The sequence below is a fragment of the Nasonia vitripennis genome (assembly GCF_009193385.2).
Source record: "Nasonia vitripennis strain AsymCx chromosome 2 unlocalized genomic scaffold, Nvit_psr_1.1 chr2_random0001, whole genome shotgun sequence".
Taxonomy (NCBI): Eukaryota; Metazoa; Arthropoda; class Insecta; order Hymenoptera; family Pteromalidae; genus Nasonia; species Nasonia vitripennis.
Genome location: NW_022279607.1, coordinates 186,207 through 210,606, shown reverse-complemented (window position 1 = coordinate 210,606; position 24,400 = coordinate 186,207). Strand labels below are relative to the sequence as shown.

Below are 24,400 nucleotides of genomic sequence, written 5' to 3'. Positions count from 1 at the left end.
AAATTGCAGTAAATCATTTGAAAATATTTTGAGTGATATTTAGTATAAATACCTTTAAATTCACCGTGCTAAAACCTTAATTATCCCTGCTGGCCCATTGTGGCACTCGGTGCAATGTTTTGTGAATTTTGTCACTGTCCGTAGGATTCCAAGTTCTTTTGGGCTCCAATTCAAGGAGAATACTTTGTACACATGTAGTTTTCGTATGAATGCAGGGATTTTAGTTTGAATGCTTAGACATGGTTAGGCGATGAAAATACTAAATTTTTCTTTTTTTCCGCTAGTATCCTCCTTGAATTTAAGCCTAAAAGAACCATTCGTTCACTTGGAATCCTACGGCCAGTAAAAAAATTCACAAAACATAGCACCGAGTACCACAATGGACCAGCAGGGATAATTAAGGTTTTAGCACGGTAAAGTTAAAGGTATTTATACTAAATATCACTAAAAAAATTTCAAATTATTTACTTTAATTTTGTCATTTTTACTCATAATACTTTTTTTCAGGATTTAAAGGTGTTTTTTCCCCTTAAAGGCTATAGCCGGGTTACTATGGTGAAATGGCCTCCTTGGAAAATGTATATATGTTATATACCATTCGATGGGGGATAAAAAAAAACTCCCATAGCCAAATTTTTAGCTCTCTGCCTAGTGCGCATGCGCAGTAACGTCGATAAACGTGTTTTTTTGATTTTATTTTTTTCTGAAGTCCCTATAGGATAAAAATTTTTTTAAAAATTCACATTGGTGTATTTTTATGTCATGAATAACTGCAATTTTTTTGGGATTACATAACCTCAAATATCGGATCTAAAAAAATTATTAAAGTTTTCAATCGATATTTTGACCCCCTTGTTTTTGAGGTGCAACTTTTTAAGTAGACTTTTTTTGTGTACTTTTTCCCGTTCTTTACGATGGCACTAACGTTTTTTCCTTAAAAATGGTGGCACAACTCGATTTGAGCCAAAAACTGATTTTTTTGCCATTTTTTCACGTTTTTAGCTGGTTATGTTACAATTTAGTTACTAAAGTGACTCCTTTTGAGTAGTTTTGCATATCTTCCCATGAAACCATAATCAAATGAAATATTTTGTTCGCTCCAAGCCGTATTTTTTATATTATCTTACGTTTTCAATGATGGTCTTATCAGAATTGTGATATCACCTTATTATAAAACTGATGGCTAATGTTATGTTCTTTTTAAACGTTCTGTGATTGGTCGAAAGTATTGTCTCTGTCGCACTTTTTTGTTTATTGTTTATTTTTATTTATAATAAAAGGTTATGCTTGGCCGCGCGGTTGACGCGGCGGCTGCAATGCAGACGATCTGCGTAGTGAATGGTCAATCATAAAATTAAGAATTATCAGGAGCATAAACAAATAAAGTATTTTGATTTCTTAATTAATTAAACGATGCGCAAACCAATGGCCAACATTGTTTTTTTCAAAACTAATTTTTTTTTTCTTACAATTGTCTATATAAGGGAGAAAGTACAATACGTCCCGTCCCGTCCCGTACCGACCCCGGGACATACCGTCTGAAATAAGTCACTTTTATATTATTGGCTAATTCTGTTCGATAACCCAATCGACGGTACAGAATTAGCCAATCCCGTAAAAACAGCTTATTTCAGACGGTATGTCCCGAGGTCGGTACGGGACGACGGACTCAATTGTACTTTCTCCATAATATACTAATACAAGTGAATGGTGAAAACGCTGTTAGTATAAGTTTATAACTTTTAAAGTAAATTAAAATCTAGCAAATAAAAATTGTTTCGATTTTTCTTTTTACTATTTCGGCTTTTGACTGATAATTGATAGCAATACTAGAAAAAATAATAAAGTAGTTAAGTATTTATTTTCAAATACATTGGAGTTAGTTGGAACCGAAGGCTGACGCGGCTACTTTAAATCTTTCTGCTGTTTACTTCAAAACTAACAATCTTGTATATTTAAAGTGAGTACTATATATTTTACATATCTTTTAAAAAAATGAAGATTTAACAAAGTTTTTCTAAAGTTTTGACATCACAGATTATATGCTTTGATATTAGGGTTATATGTATTTCTAATACATATTACACAATAAATTAATATTTTGTTAAATAACTTCTTTAAAATCAAAACCTATTATTAATATCTAAAATGTTATTTTTATGCCGACACTTTGAGTTTTGAAAAAAATACTGTAACCAAGCTACTGATAAATAAAAAATCTCCCATGTATTTATAATAAATACACTTGTATTTTACCGGTATATGCAGAGTAAGACTTATTAATGGGTAGAAAAATAAAATTTTTATTATAAATTCTGTAGTATTAAGAGTAATTGTATCAAAAATAATGACAGATAATATAGTAATATAATAATATGATATAATATGATATAATAATATGATATAATAATATAATAATATAATATAATAATGTAATAATAATAACAGATAATTATTAGACCTTTTTATACGCTAAATAAGAAAAACATGTTGTGTACGTTATTAAATTCTTGCATAAAATCAAAAGTTTAAACCAACATTAAATTATAAACTGTTTTAGTACTCGCATAAAGATCCGATCTTATCCTAAAACAAAAATAGCAATCAGATTTTAAATCAATAAGCTAACAAAAAAGTAATTAATAAAAATGAATTTTCAATCCTATAGATATAGATATACGTACAATGCATGTAAGGGGAACGAGTCTTTATCTATTTAACTTAACCAATTTAGGCTAATCACATAAAGTAAAATGAGAAATTAGTTAAACATAAAGTTGTTGAAACTATTAACTAAATAAAATTAAGAAGGAAAAACATTTGAATAAAATATGACAATAAACTTTTGCTAGAAACGGATTTGACGATTGATGAGTTGCATGTTTTGTTGTAATGCGGTATATTAATTATACAAGTATGATTAAATTGATAAAATATAGAAAGTCTTGAACAATAATTAATTTGTTTATGTATAAAATACTGTCAAATTAATAAAAAATGCACATAAATATCTGCATATGACTATATATGATGTGATTTTTACTATAGTTAATTATTATGAGATGAGAAAAAATATTTGGTTTTACATAAAAACAATACATGAGAAATAATAAAAATGAAAAATAGAACTAATAGGATGCGAACTTATTAATTGTCAATTAACTTTTAAGTTAAAAAAATGTAAAATGAATAAAGTAAACACAAGCTAACCTATGCTTTAAACACATACGTATATGAAACATCATTAAAAACAACATTATTTATTTATTTTAAAATACACTATTATTCATGTCTAGATACAAGAACATATTTTTACAAAAAAACAAATTGAATATAATAATTTCATAGGTTTGTTGATTTTATAAAATCACTAGGTGCAAGCACTTCAATACAGTTTTTATGACAAAAAAAAATTATTTGCTTAAAAAACTTATAAATGAAATACAACTTATTTCACTTTTACTAGGCAATATTATTTTTTTACTTTTCATGTAAAGCTACTGAGAAAACTGGATTATACAAGAACTTAGATTATAATATTTTTGTAATATTTATTATTCATTCTAGTTTTTAATTTAAAAAAAGGCAAACAATTTTTTTAGATTTTTAAAAACTAACTAACAGCATTTTTAAATGTATTGTAAAATATTTATATTTTATTATTTCAGAAGTGATCTTCTTGTCTAATGGTTAAATAAATATGGCATCTAATAGTAATGAAGAGTCAGATAACATCAGGAAACGCGATGATCGAAGATGTGCCATGTGTAATATTTATATTAGAAAATCAATTGGTCGAGAAAAGGAAATCGAATATGCTAAACAATTATCAAATAAAGATATTTACATCCATGATGTAATTTGTGATTCATGTAGAAAGCGATTAGCCAAATACATATCAAGCTCTAAACCTAAAAAGGTTAATGTTCCAGCAACTGCTTCGTCTCAAGATTCAAATGTTTCTGAATCATTTTCTCAGCTAACTGTCACTTCATCATCTCAGGAAAGTACACAATCATCTGTATACACAATAAAGGAACAAAAAGTACGAGCAACCACGGAATTACTTATTCAAAGGACGATTGCGACACATAAATATTGCTTTGTTTGTGGGTACCAAAAACAGACTAATAATATATTAGTTCCTTTAGAGGCCCGAATTCAAGTTTATAGTAAAATGAATGTTTTTATTCCACATGGCAATAGATGCTGTTGCACACATTTAATTAAAAAAAGATTTTATGAAGATGAACTAAATAAAATTAATATTTTTTCCACTACAAGTACGGTATATATTGATGAATTACTACAATTTTTGAGTCAATTATCAATGAAAGCAGACGAAACTTTATTAGATACAGTAGCTGAATTTTCCATGCCTGAAAAAAAATTGAAAGTTTTTACGGGATTAACGTGGAAAAATATTAATTATCTTAAAGATCAACTCACTTCTCTGAAGAATTCCTGTGTAAGGACAGCGACACAAGCCATTGTCATATTTTTATTCAAAATGCGCTCTGGGAATTCTAACTCGCTCATCTCTACAATATTTGACATTGAAAGCGAACAACAAGTATCTCGTTTTTGTCAATCAGTATTATTATCTTTCGAAAAAGATTTACTACCAAAACACTTTGGATTAGAAAATGTAGACAGAAATGAATTGATTGAAAATCAAACTTCTAATATGGCAAAGAAATTACATCCTGGTAAACAACTTATTTTGATTGCTGATGGTACTTATATAAGGCATGAAAAAAACTCTAATAACGAGTACCAAAGAAAATCTTATTCAGGCCAAAAAAAAGTTCCTCTGACTAAACCATTTACTATATGTACTACTAATGGTTATGTTGTTGACCAGTTAGGTCCATATCTTGCAAATAAAAATGATGCTACAATACTGATTGAAATATTGGAAGAGAAGCAGAATATTTTACAGAAACTTCTTCGCCAAGGGGACATTTTTATACTGGATAGAGGTTTCAGGGACATTAAACAAAAATTAGAAAATATGGGTTATATTGTTTTGATGTCTGCACTCAAAGGTTCAAAATCTCAACTTTCTACGCAAGAATCAAATGAAACAAGATTCACGACAAAACTGCGATGGGTTGTTGAAGCAGTGCACGGAGTTCAAAAGAAAAAATATAGGTTATTAGATCACAAACTTGATAATAAAATGGTGAAAAATACTGGATCTTATTGTAAAATTTCTTGCTACTTAAATAACTTGTTTGGCAAACGCCTAGATTCTGATGAAGACATGCAAGATGAAATATTTAGTGCTATGCAATCTAGAAAAAATGTTGAAAATACATTAGCAGTTTTAGTAGCAGACAAAAGATGGAGTCGTCGGAAACTACCATTTAAAATAATAACTTCGGATGATTTACCAGACTTTCCTGAATTAACAATAAAAGATTTGAAAATTCTGTTTACAGGAACATATCAGCTTAAACAGACAATATCTTACTTAGCGGAAATGCTTGACGCAGATAATAATTTGAAGATTGGATATTCAAAAGAGACTAACAATATTCTCAAACTTGAAGTTCAATCCAGGCATATTAACAGAAAACAATACAAATGTTTCGTTGAGTATAAACCAAATGGTATTGGTTATTCTAGCATCTTAAGACACTGTTGTGATTGTGCTAACGGTAACCGTACTATAGGATGTTGTGCGCATATTGCTGCCATAATCTATTATCTTTCACATGGAAGATATTTATCAAAAATCATACGACCAGCTGAAATTCTGTCTAAAATGTTTCTTAATGATCAAATTGAAGTGTGTATTGATGAAGATAGTGACAATGATGAGTGAATCATTTTTTCTATTGTGAACATTCGTTATTTTTAAAAAGCTACTTGTATACGTTCCATAATTTATTTTAAATAGCCTATGAAGATAATAAATTATACTTTGTACGAATTGAACATACTTAACTTCAATTCCTTTTTAGCTGATAATTATTACTGTCAATAGATTTTGAATAATCAATTAAGTAGAGGCAGATAAGCCAAATATGGCCTTTTTAAGACCACAAGACGCCAAAAGTACCCTCAAACGATCGATTTCAAGGCTATGTTTAGCTAAAAACAGGCTTTTTTGCGTGAAAACCCTTGCATTATGACATTTTTAGGTTAGTTTTGGGTTACATGGTACCAAAAATGGCCTTTTTCGGCGTTAAATCACTCAAATGAGGGCATTTTTAGGTTAAAGAGAAAAGCAGACACTGACAGCGGCGATATTCTTTTTATATATAGAGAGAAACCCTTTATTACCTCAAATTCTGATAAGACCATCATTGAAAACGTAAGATAATATAAAAAATACGGCTTGGAGCGAACAAAATATTTCATTTGATTATGTTTTCATGGGAAGATATGCAAAACTACTCAAAAGGAGTCACTTTAGTAACTAAATTGTAACATAACCAGCTGAAAACGTGAAAAAATGGCAAAAAAATCAGTTTTTGGCTCAAATCGAGTTGTGCCACCATTTTTAAGGAAAAAGCGTTAGTGCCATCGTAAAGAACGGGAAAAAGTACACAAAAAAAGTCTACTTAAAAAGTTGCACCTCAAAAACAAGGGGGTCAAAATATCGATTGAAAACTTTAATAATTTTTTTAGATCCGATATTTGAGGTTATGTAATCCCAAAAAAATTGCAGTTATTCATGACATAAAAATACACCAATGTGAATTTTTAAAAAAATTTTTATCCTATAGGGACTTCAGAAAAAAATAAAATCAAAAAAACACGTTTATCGACGTTACTGCGCATGCGCACTAGGCAGAGAGCTAAAAATTTGGCTATGGGAGTTTTTTTTTATCCCCCATCGAATGGTATATAACATATATACATTTTCCAAGGGGGCCATTTCACCATAGTAACCCGGCTATAGCCTTTAAATCAAGAGAGGTTAGCCTCCATGTTCTCCAAATCAAGCGCCAGCAGCGCAAAATTGCTTTCTCCGGCCTTGTACAGGGTAAACTTACGAACGAAATAACGATCTTCGAGATGCTACTGCACCAAACATAAAAGTTGCGCTGGCTGGCCGGGGACCGCGGAAACCAGCTTAAATTCCAAACACTGTTGGGCCAGAAATGCCACGATTTATGCCCGTACAACCGGCTTTTTAGAGATGGTTTCTTTGTGCACATCTCACTGGTGCAGAATATCCACATCCTTCTCAATTAAGAGAAACGAGATAAAAAGTATTTTTCATAACACGTACATGAAAAAGACCCGTTTCCATGCATTTAAAGTGAATGGCAAGCTGTTCATTTTGAGCGTGCGAGAGAGAATCATTTCCTCCCGCCGCAGCTGGAGGAAATGGTTATTCCCTCCCGCTACTCAAAAAATGAAGCAAATATTTGAAAAATTTAAAAAAATTTTGAAAGAGAGTGGCTTATGTCATAATGCGCAACTTACCATTCACTTTATATGCATGAAAACGGGTCTTTACAGGCACTTGCCAAAAAAAGTACAGTGTATAACAAGGGGGAGGGCAATTTCTACCTCGGGTGAGATTCAAGCAAATATCACCCTCGTTAGAAATTGCCCGTTTCCTCTCTTAGTAGTCTACAGGAAGACATTAGTATTATATATATATATATATATATATATATATATATATAATACTAATGTCTTCCAGTAGCAGGATCCACTATATCTATCTTTACTTTAATGAGATTCATTTTTCTTAACAAAGTGTGATGTGTATACGGTTTTGTATATGATAACTTCTAATTATATGTTATGTAGACGTTCATGCAGCAACCTTGCGACAGGCCAAGATCACTTTACAAATTTGCATATAATAATGGTCTTATGTCCCTTTGCAGCTCAAATGTTCAGAAACAACACTCACTAAATAGTCTCCCCTTGTTAGTACCATAGACTTAACAGTACTTTTTTTAATAAGCTTTGAAGTCGATTTAAATTAACATTGGAAGTAAAAAACGGCTAAACCGTCCTTTGCAATGTTTTTGGCTAATCTAAATTGCATTATTATGGTATAGATATCTAAATGAGTGTAAATACAAATTTTGAATTTAAGTTTAAAAAAGAAGTCAAAGCAGCACTTTAATATTGTTTTTTTATGGTTAGAACTGTAACCTTGCAATTAATCATTGACATTAGGTCTGTTTCCGTACATACATCCGTACGTACATGATAATTTTAATAATATTTAATTGAATATAAAATAAATAAGTAAAAAATAAAGTGTACGCTAGTTTACTGCTGCAGTACCGATAGCACTACCTCAAAGAGTTCATAAGTAAGGATTGGACAATTTTACATGGCTTAGGCAATATATTTTTTAGGAATTAGTTCAAAACCTTGGCACCTAGTCGATCGACCGCAAAACGTTTTAAGCTCTTGGAAATTGCCGAGTGATAAGTAAGCTTATGTAAAAAAAACTTTTAGGATATACCAAGATTGACATACCAGGAAAGAAAGTGTCTAGTAACGTTACTTCCACTTCGAAGGCATGATGTGGAGACATTTGCAGTTCCGGACGTTTGTAGTTCTTTCGTGAGTAAAATAGATCCTGAAAAATATAAAAGTGCAATCGTTTAAGAAATATCGCATTGTCTATGCATAATTGTTATTTATGTAAAGCAATAGATATATGTATATAACAAATTCTACAAAAAAAATATTACGGTATACAGTCACTCAAACACGCACACTCATATACAGACACAAACACATACCGCGGGGATGCCAATACCCCGTATGTGGCCGCGTCCCCTGGGTGGCGGATAGGCGAATGCTCATCGTCGCGTTGAGGTCTCCTTATTCGGCCAAAGAGTAGAGTGATGTAAGCGGGTGTAATGGGGTGGCCTGAAAAGGCTGAGTAGAGGGAGGCGTGTGCGCAAGTTCGTTGCGCCACGCAGCCGCTGGCATGGCGGAGTTCGCTTTTTGGAGAGCGAAGTGGAGAAGGGCCTTATCTCAGACAGGCAGAGTAAATGACGAGAGGGCAGGCAGTCAGTGACACCTGCCGAGGCTCCTTATTTTTAGCTTTTTCGTTGCCCAGAGAGCGGACACTCTCTAGGTCGACACTTGAATCGAGTCTGGACGAGGGAGGACCACCCAACCCAGTAAAGGCTACACCACCCAGCTTGCAAGAGGGAAAAGAGAGGGAGACTCCGAGGAGTTTTTGTGTTTGAGTTTGTTACAGGGCCAATCTCAAATAGGGATCGGTCCACTCAAAAATAACTAAGAGGCGCGGAGCGCTTTAGTCGGAGGTTGCAGGATTAACCGTCACCGTAGCCGTAGGCTCCGGAAGAGTCTTCTCCTCGACCAGGAGCACCCGGGAGAGAGGGGTGCAAGCCACCGTTTTTCCTGGTGGAAGTAGCAGCGGGGTCTCGAGGATCAGGTTAAAGATTATCCTCGGCTTCCGACGCTGTCCCAGTGGCCTGGGAGCAGTCGGTCTCTACTTTGTCGGAGACGGCTTCCCTGCCTGCTTCCTTTTCCTCGGAGAGATGTAGGCGGTCTTGCGTGTCCCTGCTGAGCAGCTTGCTTTGCCGCTATCTTGCGGCTGATAATCTGCAGCATTGTTGGCGGATTTGCAGCTACTGGAGTCGGGGTTGTCCGGAAGCGCGGAAGAAGCGCTCTGAGGTCCGGATGAGCCGAGGACCGCGCTAGTATGTCCACCAGCTCCAGGTGTTCGGGCCACTTGGCGTTCAGCACGTCGGATGACGACTCCGGGTTGTCTGGCCTCGGCTAAGGCGCTGGAGCGGCGAGGAGCGGAAGATCCGTCTGTGCGCTGCTGTCCTGGCGCACTGGTGCTGGTCTGGATGGCGCCGTCGGCTATTGGAGGACTCCGACGCTGGCGGCGCTCTAGAGCGAGCGCTGGGTTGGACTTGGCGAGCAGTAAGTGCACGTGATCGCACTCAGCCCGCAGGTCCCGGAGAGCTTGAGGGTCTGTCTTCGACATGTGCCGAATTAGCACTGAGAAGTATTGGTTGACTCAGACGCGATCTGATGCGGGGGACGAGGTGCCTAGGCCTGGATCTGGACCGTCTATATGCCCTCGAAAGCGTCACTCCTCTTTGTGGAGTTCGCACTAGTAGCGTAGCCGCCTATTAAACTGGAAGAGGCCAGGAAATATTAGATACCTCCGAGCAAGAAATGTAGGATGCTAATAGGAGTTTAAAGAGGACAATCTGCGAAAACAAAAGACGGTGTCTTAAGGAGTTACATGAGGGGATTGAACGACCCTTGGGGTTGACCATATACAATAGTAATGAAGAAGATTAAAGGAAGCTCCATGCCCCTTCAAAATGCCCGGAACTATTACATCGAGTAGTGACCACACTGTTCCCCAGTCAACTGGAATAACCAATTGTCATTGAAAGAGGCATGAAGGAAGAGACTATTCTGCCGATTACGATTAAGAAACTATTAGCCGCCTGCAGAAGAGAAGGAAACAACAAGGCCCCAGGGATGAATGGCATTCCCAATATTGCATTGAAGCATGCTATTCACACCCACACAGAAGTCTTCATAGACTTGTACAATTCATGTCTAGAAAAGTGAATATTCCCAGGGTTGTAACTAATTAATTACTTTTTTAATTTGATTAATTCAATAATTAATAATTCTAACTTTTAGTTATCAATTATGTGGCCTATAATTGATAATTAAATCTTTTAATTATCAATTATATGGCCTATAATTGATAATTATATCTTTTAATTATCAATTATATATCCTATAATTAATAATTTAAATTTTAATTATCAATTATATGGCTTATAATTATAATTTATAATTAAAAGAAATGAAAAATCTCATTCGATCTAAAAAAGCCGATTTAACGCCCTTGATAAAATATTGTGTATCAAGTTAATACACAATATTTTATCAAGGGATTTAAATATATTATGTATCAAGTTGATACACGATATACTATTTGAAAAATTTTAAAATTCCATGTGAGTTATCATTTCGTGATCTAAGTTGTTTTAGAAAAATCGAATCAAAATCGAAACGTCGGTGCCTATCAGGCCGTCCGGCAGTGCTGTGGAGTGTTGCGCCGTCTGGCGGTGCCTGTGTGGGACACTGTTAATGTTTTCGGAAAACATTTTTATGAAAATTCTATTAACAAATGCGAGGAGATTTGGAAATGTTTGAGAGTTCTCCGAAAAAATGCGAAACAATAACTAACTTTTTGAAAGTATCATTAAAGCGACCAGTGGAAATGAGTTGGAACTCTCTTTATGATTGCGTCAAACAAATCTATGCATTAAAGACAGAATTAATGTCATCTGAAGCTAGTAATATTCTACAAATGAAAACACGATTTCGTTATGGAGCCTTTGTATATTTGGAAGAATACCCCACCGATTTGAAACATCATGTACGATAGGGTACTAAGACTGGAACTGTCGAAAGGAGCAACACTGGTGGGCTTTGATGACGATATTTCAGTAGTGGTGGTAGCGAAGCACAAAAAAAAAGTAAAAGACATAGCTGAGAAGTCTATTCATCAAATGCACGAATGGCTAGGAGAGGCAAGCCTAAAACTAGTCAGCCACAAAACCGAAACTATCAAGTGGCGCGGTGGCTCCACAAAGGCGAGTTTGAGAAGCAGACGAAGCTTTGGCACCCGCGACACTATTTACTTCTATATTGGTATCCGAGATTTTACATTTAAGAAAAACGATACTGCCCATAATTGTTTCTAAGTGATTTTGATATATTATCACATTCGTGTGCTAATCAGTAATTTTTAATAGAAATTGTCAAAAAAAAAAACGCTGTCATTTATATAATATAAACAATCTTGTATACGATTAGCTCAAATCATTATCTTTTTCTCCAGTGTGAAAGGACGGTGAAGTTAGCCGCCTCCAGTGTAAAAGGACGGTGACGTTAGCTGCGCATCAAAAATGATAGGGAATTGCTTTTTCACCTTTTTTACATATCATCACATTTCTCATATAATTGCGGTGTTACATACAAAAAAATATTACTGCGGCGTCGTATTAAATTAAAAGTTTATAGTTCTGCGATCCGGAGCAGTAACAGTAACTAGCTTGCCAGGGTAGCCGATGACAAGATTCAGGTTGTTTTCGGTGTCCAGGTGTAAAAATCATTCAAGGGCGGTGTCTAGGTGTACAGGGTAACTGATGACGAGGTCTATTTGGAGCGCTCCGTGGTTTTTGGTGTCTAGGTAAATAAATTATACGAGGACGGCGTCTAGGTGTACGGGGTGGCCGATGACGAGGTCTGGATAGTGTATATCAAAACAATCAGTGATTTCATGTTGGTGATAAAAATGTTACATAAAAGCTGTGGTCGAAAGATGCTAAAGATGCTTATATTTTATTGTTACGACGTCGAATATGAAATTCTCAAAAAAATGTACTAAAAAGGATTGAAATCTCTAAAAAATTAATTTTTAAAAAAGTAAAAGGTTAGGCGAGTTTGATATATTCCGCAACAAAATTACAGATAAAAAAGAACTGAGATCAATCTAACAAAGTCAAGTTTATTAAATTTCGCCTAACCTTTTACTTTTTTAAAAGTTAATTTTTTTTATCTTTATTTCTAGAAAAAGAAAATTAAGGGGACACAACACCTTTAAATCCTGAAAAAAAAGAATTATGAGTAAAAATGACAAAATCAAAGTAAATAATTTGAAATTTTTTTAGTGATATTTAGTATAAATACCTTTAACTTGCTAAATACCGTGCTAAAACCTTAATTATCCCTGCTGGCTCATTGTGGCTCTCGGTGCTATGTTTTGTGGATTTTTCTACTGGGAGTAGGATTCCAAGTGAACGAATGGTTCTTTTGGGCTCAAATTCAAGGATGATACTAAGTTCTCGACAGATACGCGTTAGTTGCGTTATCAGTTTTGACTCGACAAATTTATAAGTATTTGAGATACAGAAATTTTATAAGTTCGGGAAATATTCGAAAATATTCTAAGTCTTTTATATTCTCAAGGCGTAATTTGCTCAAGAGCAGGGACTAGGCGTTTTAGTTGCGCTGGCGCTTAAGTTGCGCTTCGGCTAGTGAACTAGTACGGGTTGTGCGGGTCCTTTTATGGGCCACGGAGAGAGCGAGAATCGAGCCGCCGGAAAAACTATCACATTCATACTTGCACACACTTATTCACACCTATATATAAAACTCATTTACACACTTATAATATAATGCGCACGCCGCGCCGCCGCTCGCTCTCTACTCCTTCTTTTATTTTAATTGCACCGCTGCGCTCACCACTCGGTCTATATAGATATAGGCGCGTGTTGCGCGCTCTCCCCGCTTTCTTGCTGCTTGCTGCTGTTGCCGCTGGCTGGCTCGTGGCGCTGCTGTTGTACTGCTGCTTTGAGCTCAGCTGTCAGCTGTGGCGCGTAGCTTCGTATTTGGAGTGGGGGAGCCTAAGATGCTCTTGTATAATCTAAAATTTTGTTCCACGATAATTAGTTTTAAATATAATTTATAATTTTTATGCGGAGCCTGTACGGGGTGTTACAAAGTTTATTAAAGAAGTTAATTTGTTGCAAAAAGACGGAGTACTGATAGGAACAAAGCTTTCTAACGTAAAAATCAAATTTTTTGTATGTGACAGTCCAGCACGTTCTTTTGTTAAGAACATAGTAGGACACTCAGCATATAATGCATGTGAAAGATGTCGAATATTGGGAAAAAATTTCAAAAGGTAACCGTGTTTCTAGGAACAGATGCATCCTTTAAAACTGATGCAGATTTCAGAAACTTTGTTGATGCAAATCATCACAATGGTGCATCAGCTTTATGTAATATAGATCCGCTAATCAATATGATCAATCAGTTTAGTTTGGACCTAATGCACTTAATGTACTTATGAGTTGTCAAGAGAATTCTAGAATATATACTAAAACCATCGAGTAATCCAGTGGGAATAAGTGAAGCATTGAAAACTGAATTGCGCCGTAGAATCTTGCAGATTAATAAAGATATTCCCCATAGAATTCCCAAGAAATATGAGATCAAGAAATCAATTTCAAAAATACAAAGCAGTTGAATTCAAGTTTTTCCTGCTATATGCTGCTCCAGTTATAATCAAAAAAGTATTATCAAATAAGGTATACAATCATTTAATGTTGCTAGTCGTTTCATGTAGACTTTTGAGTGAACCCAATCCGTTACGTCATATTGCTCAAGTACGTGGTTACTTAAAAGATTTTGTTTCGGAAGCTAGTGAAATATATGGAAAAACGTTTGTGTTATTAAATGTGCACAACTTACTGCATATTTGTGATGATGTTGAATCTATAAACTGTAATTTTAACACTTTGAGTGCATTTGTATTCGAGTCATACCTAGGTGAAATAAGTAGTGCTATCAAATCACCGAAACACATTGTAGCTCAATATTGCCGGAGATTATATGAAAAGAAAAATTATTATCCGGCAATTGTAAGTGTTCCTCCTAAATTAGACGTACGCAAGAAAAAGAAGAAGAAAATTGTAAAATTAAAATACAAGGGAATGACTCTAAGTGACGCTCATCCAAATAACATTGTTGTACTTCAGAATAATAGTGTCACAGAAATACATGAATTTTGCAAACTGACTGATAATATTTTTGTAAAAGTTAAAAAATATGAGAAGAAAGAATCAGTATTTACTGAGCCGTGTGACTCACAAGTATTAAACATTTTTGAAGTTAAACGCTTGTCAACGGCAGTTCAAATAGTTCCACTACATAATATTGTAAAAAAATTTGTAAAATTTCAAGTCAGCTATTCAGCTTTTGAGGAAGTGTTTTGTTGTGCCTCTATTACATTAGAAACGTACGTGTACTTAACTGCATGTATAATCGGATGTAAGGTCAGCTTTCTCAGATAATAGCTAAATATTCATATATTACTGTCTTTTAAATTATTCGTACATTTTTATTTAAAGCTCAATCTAAATTTTTCTTGAATGACTACTCTAACCTAACATAACTGTAATTCTATCAAAATTCAAATTTCCGCGCCATTTTTCTTTGATTGCTTGTATGCATAACTGAAAATCCATAAAGAAGCCTGGAGGTTATTCTTTTGTGAAGTCGGTGCAATAACAAGATAGTTTTAAAACCTAACCTTACATGTGTGTTATTCTCTCTGATAAGCACATGATATTTAATAAAACAAAATATTAATAATAACTTAAAATTTATTAACAGGATGGCTGATTATGAGGAAGAAAACGCCAGACAGAGAGTGTGGACATAATTCCATCTCAATGGCTAAGTTATAATCCTAAGAAAGAAAGATGCGTTACCCCATTTATGAAAAGCCCAATAGAAGGTTAAGATATACAGTTACTTCATAATTTAGTCAGGAATATGTGTGATCCTCCATCGGAATGGCCAGTATTTACAGTAGATTTTCGTGGCCGTGCAGATAATATTAACCCCGTCGAAACGATCAACGTTGAATCAATGCTGATTTCAGTCTGAAATCAGCGTTGATTCCATATTGATTCAATGCTGAATCTATGTTGAATCAAAGTTGAATTAGTACGAAAACGCAACGTGGATTCAGCGTTGATTTCAGACTGAATTCAGTGCTGGATTTCAAAGTTCAATCAAGGTTGAAATAAAATTGTAAAAAACAACCACCGAGACCTGGGCTTAAACCCAAGACTTTTTGATTATTAGACGAACGACTTGACCACTTAGCCAAATAGTCTCGAAGCTGGGTACCTTCCCGAGTGCACAGAGAGGTCCAGTTGAGGGTCCAGTCCAGTATTATTATAAAGATCATGATAGAGTAGGTTATTTTTTGGTTATTCGCTCTATAGGATTCCGTTTATGTTACATTATGACATACAAATGTAAGTGTCGAAATGGCTAATTGGTCAAGTCATTCCTCTACTAATCAAAAGGTCTCGGGTTTGAGCCCAGGTCGCAGCGATCTTTTTTTTACAATTATTTATTTCAACTCTGATTGAACCCTGAAATCCAGCACTGAATTCGGTCTAAAATCAACGCTGAATCCACGTTGCGTTTGCGGACTAATTCAACTTTGATTCAGCATTGAATCAGTATGGAATCAACAGTGATTTCAGACTGAAATCAATATTGAAATCAGCATTGATTCAACGTTGATCGTTTCAACGGGGAAAACAAAATATTATTTACAATCATCTGTTGGAAAACTGTCATTCATACTGTTTTCTCAATGTTAAAGTAAAACTTAATTGCAACATTTATTTATTTTGTTCACAGCAACTTATGAAGAAGCCTTGATAAAATTGGAGAAAATTGCAGAAGAAGAATGCGTGTTAACGCAGTCAGAGAATAAAACCGCTGCTGATCTGCAGAAAAGATACTGCAATTATGTAAAGCAGCAACAATTGCTAAGGGAAAGTAATCAAGTCAAGGAACAGTTTGAATCTGATTCAGCGTCCATTGATCAGATTCATGAAAACAAAGAGAATAAGAGTGGTCGCTCTAACTCTGATAATTCACAGAAAAACATTATTTCTAAAGATGGAAAAGAAGATTCAGCTTTTAGAAAGCGTAAAGGTTCACCGATAAAAGTTGTCAGATCCAAGAGTAGGCAATCAGTAGTTTCTGATACTGATGACGTTACTTCTGAAAATGAAGAAGCTACAGTTATGAATGAAAGAAAAAGCAGATCATCAGAATCTAACGTTTTATTGCAAGGTTATTCTTTCAATTATAATATTTTATGTCTGTTATAATAATAAAAATATGAGAGAAGCTAAAATTAAAAAATGTACACAGACCCTCTGGCCTCCGTCTAAAATATGAAATTTTAGATTTTGAAGCTTCGATTGTTTTACACCTATTAAGTATGCTCGAAGAGAGTACGACTTTAAAGGAACAACTTACACGTATTCAAATATATCAAAAATATTGAGAGTTTCTTGACAAACCAAAAAGTCACAAGTTTGATAAATGGAAAAAACCAAGATTTTCAGATGAAGTATAGTTTGTCTTTACCAATAAATACTTTATTGGTAAAGACAAACTATATATCTATTTTATATTCTAATGAAATTTTGCTTTTCATGTTTTTCAGCGTGATCACTTGATGTCACTGGTTGATTTCAAAGACTGCAGTTTATCGAGGAGTTTTGTATCAATGCTAGAGGCAATTATGAAAAAGACGTTGCACTGCAATGCACAGCAGCAAGAAAATCTATTATAGATTCAACTAAAAAAATTTTTAAGGATACGCAGCTGTTCAAACTCATGTCTTGTACGTATTACTCTTTAAATTTCTTTTGATATATCTCGATATTTCAAATCAATATAAACTAATACGATGTATATATTTTCGTAAAATAGATAAGTAATGTGCTAGTAATCTGTCCTGAAGACCAAGATTTGATTGAAGTTAACCTCAAATAAAGATGAGGTGGCACTGAACTCTACAGCAAAATCCATAAGAGCTCGAATAAAACTTAAACAAATGGACAAAATTAAAGAAGATTACTTAACTGAAATAATAAATAATATCGATAACACAAATCTAGATGTATCAAGTGAAACTGAACAAGAGAAATTGATAATTGAAAACACACTGTTAAAGCAGCTGGTAACTGAACTTAAGGATAAAAAAAAGCTTTTAAGTGATATAGTGAATAAAACTAAATCTGAAGAAAACGTAATAAAACCAACTTACTCCCAAATATTAAATGCAATCAACTCAAAACCAAACCAGATTCTTAAAATAATTGTAAAAAAGAAAAATCCAGAAGACAAAAACGACCTAAAATAGTGTGTAATACATCATCTAATAAAAAAGAAAACTGTGCAAACAAAAAAATAATATTCAAAAATGACACTGAAGTTCGAATAGACTGCATGAATGAAATTAGTGTACTTGAAGCTGAGAAGATACTTAAAGAAAAATTAAACTCCATTTTTAAAATAGAAAAAATAAGAAATCAGAAAACCAAAAATGAAAATTGTAGGACTAGATTTTGAATATAATTTTGATATAATTTTGAATAAATGGATGAGGAAGCATTAGAAGCCGACATTAATGAAAGGAATTTCAAGAAAACAGAATTTCAAGTGCTGCATAAGTTCTTTAACCCCAAAAGCAAGCAAACCAGTATCCTAATTGAAGTGTCAGCAGAAATTTACAAGCATATCAAAGAGAACAAAAGCAAAGTTTTCATCGGATACCAAAACCGTAAAGTGTATGATAATATCAATGTGAGACCTTGTTACAACTGTGGAAGACTTAGACATAGTGGTAATAAATGCAGAAATGACAATGTATGCCTAAAGTGCTTTGGACCACATTATTCTATAAACTGCAAACAAACCCAAGAGTGATGCTGTGTAAATTGCCTATATGATAATGAAAAATACAATAGTAATTATAATACTAATTATACGGCTAATGACAGTGAGAATGGTTAGGTCCTAAAAAATAAAATAAAAAAGCATATAAACCACACTGATTATCCATTGAGTCTAACGATACCGAGATTCATCGGTAAAATAGACATCGTTATTAACTAACCCGGAAAACCAACTACGACTCGCTGCAGATCGGTAACATCGCTACAAACGTCAATAAGCAACTAAGCATCAAATGACCCGCGTAAAAATCGAAAGTATTGGCAATGTATGTGATATATATTGGAAACTTATACTGGTAATATATGGGAACAATATTAATATTGAAATATTTCATGTACTGTCCATGTTTTCCCCATGTTTTTGCGATATTTCGACAAATGTGTAAAAATTTTCTTTTTTGCATAATATTAATAGGAGAATAAATCAAAATATTCAGAGTGTTTATTCAAATTCTAATGTATTTACAGGTTGGATTATGTAACATTTTTCGTTATCAATATTAATATAAATACAAACGCTTTGCACATTTTTAACGTCAATCATAATAAGTGCATCATACACTTTAGTACACTAATAGATATATTGTAATTTAATTCCTGGAATATTTACAGATGAAGGATTTATTACCCTGCGCGTCTTTATGGCGGCAAAATTTTGACCTGCGCACTTACACAATTTCTGACAATCGCATTGAATTACATGTAAATAAAATTGGATAATTCCGCCGTGTACAGACATTTATTCTTATAAAGCTTTTTAAACAAAAACAGGTTTGTTTCGTGGAAATCAAATTGCTCTATAATAGGCTGGACTTCTTGATCTTTAAGTTTTGAAGCGTTACCAACCAAATATAGATTTTTTTTCGATTTCAGTAAGTTTTAATTTACCTTCCTCCTAGAGGTAATAGTAAAATTTGTATTTTGCTTTGTAATAGTAAAATTATCAGTTTTGCTAAAACTTCGTAGAAACGCATTTGGAGGTATTTAGAGTTCGAATTATGCGTTTTTAGAAAATGTCCGTGCGGATGTGTGTGTGTGTGTGTTTGTATGTATATGTGGGTATGTGTATGTATACTGTTATGATTCTGGAATCACGCGACCGATTGTAACAAAATTTGACATGCATATATGTTTTCTGATTCTGAATTCGGTATTTTTTTTATGATTCAGACTATTTTATGTTCATTATTCGATTTTCGAAAGAATATTTTTGCTTTTTTTTGATGATATGATTCATACAATGTATTCAACAATAGTGTATCTAAAAGAGCATAAAATTGTCTACTTTGCCCGCAAGATTTTCCAGATTGACCGTTCCGTTCAATTTTTATGATATTAAATTTGATTTAAAAAAAAAAATTTCATATCTCCAAAACTAAATTGTCAAACGTTTTGGAAAAATGTATGACAAAAACAAACAATAATGTCTATTTACTGTAAAAATGTTAAACCATTTTAATGACTAGTGTTAGAGCTAAAAATCGAAAACTACAAAATATGGATTTTCTATGTCGTACGATTACGAGAGTAAAAAGGCTTTATTTAAGTTTGAATTTCAGGAAAATATCGATCTTTTGATCACCTCGGCTAGGTTCTTTTTGCAGCTTATGAAACTATTTAATTTAAAAGATATTATGATTTAAATTCTTTGTCTCTCACCCTGTATAACTGAAAATTACTATTTTTGTTAATCCTTCTAACTCGCAAACTAAAGTTGAGAATCCTTTGAGAAAATTCATGATTTTATGAGGTTATGAGGACCCTATAGTATTTAAAATAATAAGGTTTAAATTTTTTCATGAAAATTATATGATTTGATATTGTGACTGCTGCTCTTTCAGTAAAATAATTAAGATTGAACGTATTTTAAAAATCATTAATATACTGTATATTTGAACAATATTGTATTTATTGGAACCATAAATTTTGTTGGAGGAAGCTACGTCCCCCTTTTACATGTAATAATAATAATCTTAAAAAAAATATTTCACGATTCTTAGGATTTACAAAGTACATTCTACTTATAATTGGCTTCCAAACTCTTTTTCTTGGTGTCCATTTCTTTGTTTTTTCATTGAAAACGTAAAAATATGGTATATCAACATACAAGTACTGTCTAGCTTGCGGATCGTTTGCATTTAGTTCAAACCATGCAGTCAAAGTTGTGTTTAAGTTTTTATTAATCAACTCCTGTTCTGATCCTTCTTTAAGGGGATGTCGTCGCTAAAAAAACTGTTTTTCTATTACATATCAGTTTTAAAATCTTTTTACAATTACTTCAAAAGCACCCCTGGTAGAAGAATTAGCTTAGGCGTTGGCTTGCTTAGTAAGAATAACCTTATTTCTTTCGTTAAAAATAACCCAATTTTTAACCAATTTTAAGCTTATAATAAGTTAATATGCGCGTCGAATGCGATCATAACCTATATAAAGTGCAGCGAAAGAGACAATAAATAAGAACTCCATAAATATTTATGGAAATAAGCCCAGTTTTGCTACTCGGGGGTTTTTGAGGTCGCAGAACACGAATATCGTGACGGCAACGCTCCCCGAGGTACCTGGTGCTCAGGGTGGACAGTATCACGTCGTCTTCTGGAGTTTTTTTGGGAATTTAATAAATAATCAGACGAAACTCGTTACTTGGAGGCTTTTTGTGGTCGCAGAACATGAATATGACGACAACAACACTCCCCGAGGTACCTGGTGCCCAGGGTGGGCAGTATCGACGTCATCTCCAAGAGATTCACGGAAAATTAACGACTTTTTTGTCGTTACTCGTTGATTGGGGGGGTTTTGAGGTCGCTGAACACGAATATAGCGACAGCAACGCTCCCTACGGTACCTGGTGCCCAGGGTGGACAGTATCACGTTGTCTCCTGGAGTTTTGAGAGATATTGAAACATAATCAGTCAAAACTTGTTACTCGAGAGTTTTTGCGATCGCAGAACACGAATATCGTGACATCAACGCTCCTTGAGGTACTTAGTGCCCAGGGTGAATAGCATCAACGTCATCTTCTGGAGTTTTGTGGTAATTTAATAGTAATTAAGTGAAATACGTTACTCACGGATTTCTGGGGCCACTGAGTATGGATATGGTGCAATACTTAAGATAATCCCAGGAGACGATGTTAATACTGTCTACCCTGGACACCAGGTACCTAGAAAGCCATTATTGTCACTTCACTCGTATTCAGTGACCTAAAAAACCCCCAATTGTTATTTTTCGTAAAACTCCAGGAGACGACATTAATACTGTCTACCCTGGGCACTAGGTACTTATGAGAGTATTGCCGTCGCGATATTCGTGTTCAACGACCCCGAAAACCCCCTAATAACAAAACTGTACTTTCTCTCATCAATATTTACCGCGTTGTTTTGCTTTGTTGCATTATTATTCACATTTGAGGTTACGTATCTCTTCTTTAAATAGATTATAAGAAATTTTTTTTATAATTTTAATTAATATTATCTCACAGATTGATACTTTAAAGTCATAATTCGAGTTTAATCGATGAACTATAAGGCGACGGGAATTTATAGTGAGATTAATTCTTCCTTGAGTAATTTGAAATGATTGTCGTCAATGTGCTGAATTTAACACTTGATCTTTTTGAAACTGATTTCACTATATTTATTAACATATATTGATAAAAATACAGAAAAACTTTTGTAAGTTGGATATTGGATAATTTCTTTAAGGATTTCATAACTTTTTGGAGGAGAAATTATAATTATAATACTAAGGTACAGATTGGATGGAATAGACATATAACGTATCGTTGCCAACATTTTACCTTGGAAAGGTGTTTTTTGAAATGATTTTATAATCTTTTAATGAGTTTGATTATATAAACTTATGAAGTAATGTTTTTGATTCAAACAATTTCTCAAGAGGCCGTAGCTGTTACTTAATATTGTCGCTTTTTACGAAGACTATCAAAACTCAAAATTTTTGCTCCTTTTTTAGTAAACTTGGAAATCCGAGTTATGCTAGTCTTAGTAGGAGGCGGCAATATTATATAGCTAAATATTGCTGCTGTATATCGGCCAAACAGTAGCAGCATAGTGGGCTGGGACTTTTTGTCTGATGTGACGGGTATGCTAAGCTTGAAGCTGGTCAGCCTTGCGTCGCTGCCGATCTCTGGGAACATGTCGGTTCATTGACGTCCACTTCCGCCTCGTCCTCGAACTTGATGAGATTGTTGCCATAGTCGATCGCGTTCCAACTTGTATTCGTTCTCAGGCGCCGATTGTTTGACGCACCATTCGGCAGCTGCTGCTTGCTTAAGCGCGGATTTCTCCATCTACATGGCCTTCAGCGCATGTGCTTGTTGGCCGTCAGAGTTATGGAGCGTCTCCGGCGTTCATTATTGCTGGTCAGCTCAACTCTGATGCACCGATGATATGTAAGGCCTTATTGAGTTCAAGGAGTCGACCATAATCGGAGTGGCGTCACAGTCACTCTCATGTCGAAGTTCAAACAGCTTTAAGGAAAAGGAAAGATCTTGTCATTCATTTTCGACTCCGGATAAGTAATTAAACGTAATAATAATGATAACGCATGCTGTCAGCTCGATCTTGATGTGTCTCAGTCCAGCAAGTCATGTAGCAATTTGCCAGTGCCTAGTTTGCAGTTCATCGATGTGAACCAAGGGTTCCAAGCACGCTACTGTCGTTACTCTCTGTTCCTAAAATTCTCGTATACGTCGTGTCTGTGACGATCTATGCGATATAATTAAGTACTTGAGTTGCTAGCGAGCGCTTGAGACTTATACAGAGTACAGACAAATAATTCGTGTTGGGCGGTACGCTAGCGTAGGCCGTAATATATGATGCTGGTGAGCGGCAGTATCAGTGGTAGGTCTAAACTTATTGCGGAATGTCGTGGGTATGCCGAGCTTGACACTGGATGGTCTCTGGTACTGCCGATCTCCTGGGGAAGCGTCGGCTCCTTGATGAAGTCTACCTCTTCCTTCTCATGTTCATTTATATCATTCAAGCGCAGCCTTCTGATCCTTTTTAGACTTTGTTATGAACGCGAAATCCAAGTGTCACTTGCTGTCCGTCATAGCGGCTGTGGCGAACTCCGCTGCACCAATGACCTGTGAGGCATATAACCAATTTTAGGTTTACCATGATCAATGCAGCGTCGCTCCGCTCATTTAAAGTTGCTTTAACATAAGATAAAAAGTTGTCGAGCTTAAGCGGCGAGAGTTCGATGGAGTTGTAACCGAGCTTGGAATGGCCACCAATCACGCTGTCGATCTCGTACTTTGTGTCACAGGCAAGCATGTTCTATAGAGTGATTGGTCGGTATTCTCTTCAGTCCATCAATGTGAGTCGAGAGTCCCAGGATGATCCTTGATCCAGGACGCTGCTGTGTCCATTTCATACCTTCTGTATCCAAGATTCACACTTCTTATCTATGTCACTGGCGATCCACCTTGCAATTTACTGACGGTCGCTTAGCGCTTAAACACAAAAATCTTGACAAGCGATACACTAGCGGAGGCACAAGTACCTTCTTTGTATAGTTTGCTATCGGTAGAATAATAGTATATTGTGCAACTAGGGGGGAAAATTGGCTTTTTCTCCTGCGAGCGAGGGTGATGTTTTGAGCACGAGTGGGAGTCGAGGGCGCCTACGGCGCCTCGTAACATCACCCGAGTCTGAAAAAGCCACTCCCCCCTTGTTGCACATCGTACTTTTTATGATAAGTGCACGAATAGGCCACTTATCATGCATATGAAAGGAATGGAAAATTCGAGGACTTTTCAAAGTAAAACAATAGTATATTGAAAATTTCAAAAATGTTAAAAATTTCGAAAATTTTGGAAATTTTCAAAATTTTCAAAATACTTATATAGACACACACATCTATCGAATAGGCAGTAGAGTGAGGAAAAAACTACTCCCTTGGGAGGAAAAAGTGTTTTCCTCTCAAGGGAGTAGTTTTTTCCCGCTGCTAAAGAAAACTCAATTTTCCATTCATTTTACATGCATGGAAATTGGCCTTTTTTGTGCACGTATGATGAAAAGACAATT

General features: G+C 34.7%; 1 protein-coding gene across 1 annotated transcript in view; it reads right to left on the bottom strand.

Annotated features, from left to right (window-relative positions):
- LOC100120658 (S-adenosylmethionine decarboxylase proenzyme) overlaps window positions 1–24,400 on the bottom strand; it is a 231,299-nt gene that overhangs the window by 98,461 nt on the left and 108,438 nt on the right. The window contains exon 4 of the mRNA XM_031923904.2: window positions 8,464–8,566. Coding sequence (XP_031779764.1) covers window positions 8,464–8,566 — 103 coding nt within the window. The remainder of the gene's footprint in view (window positions 1–8,463; window positions 8,567–24,400) is intronic.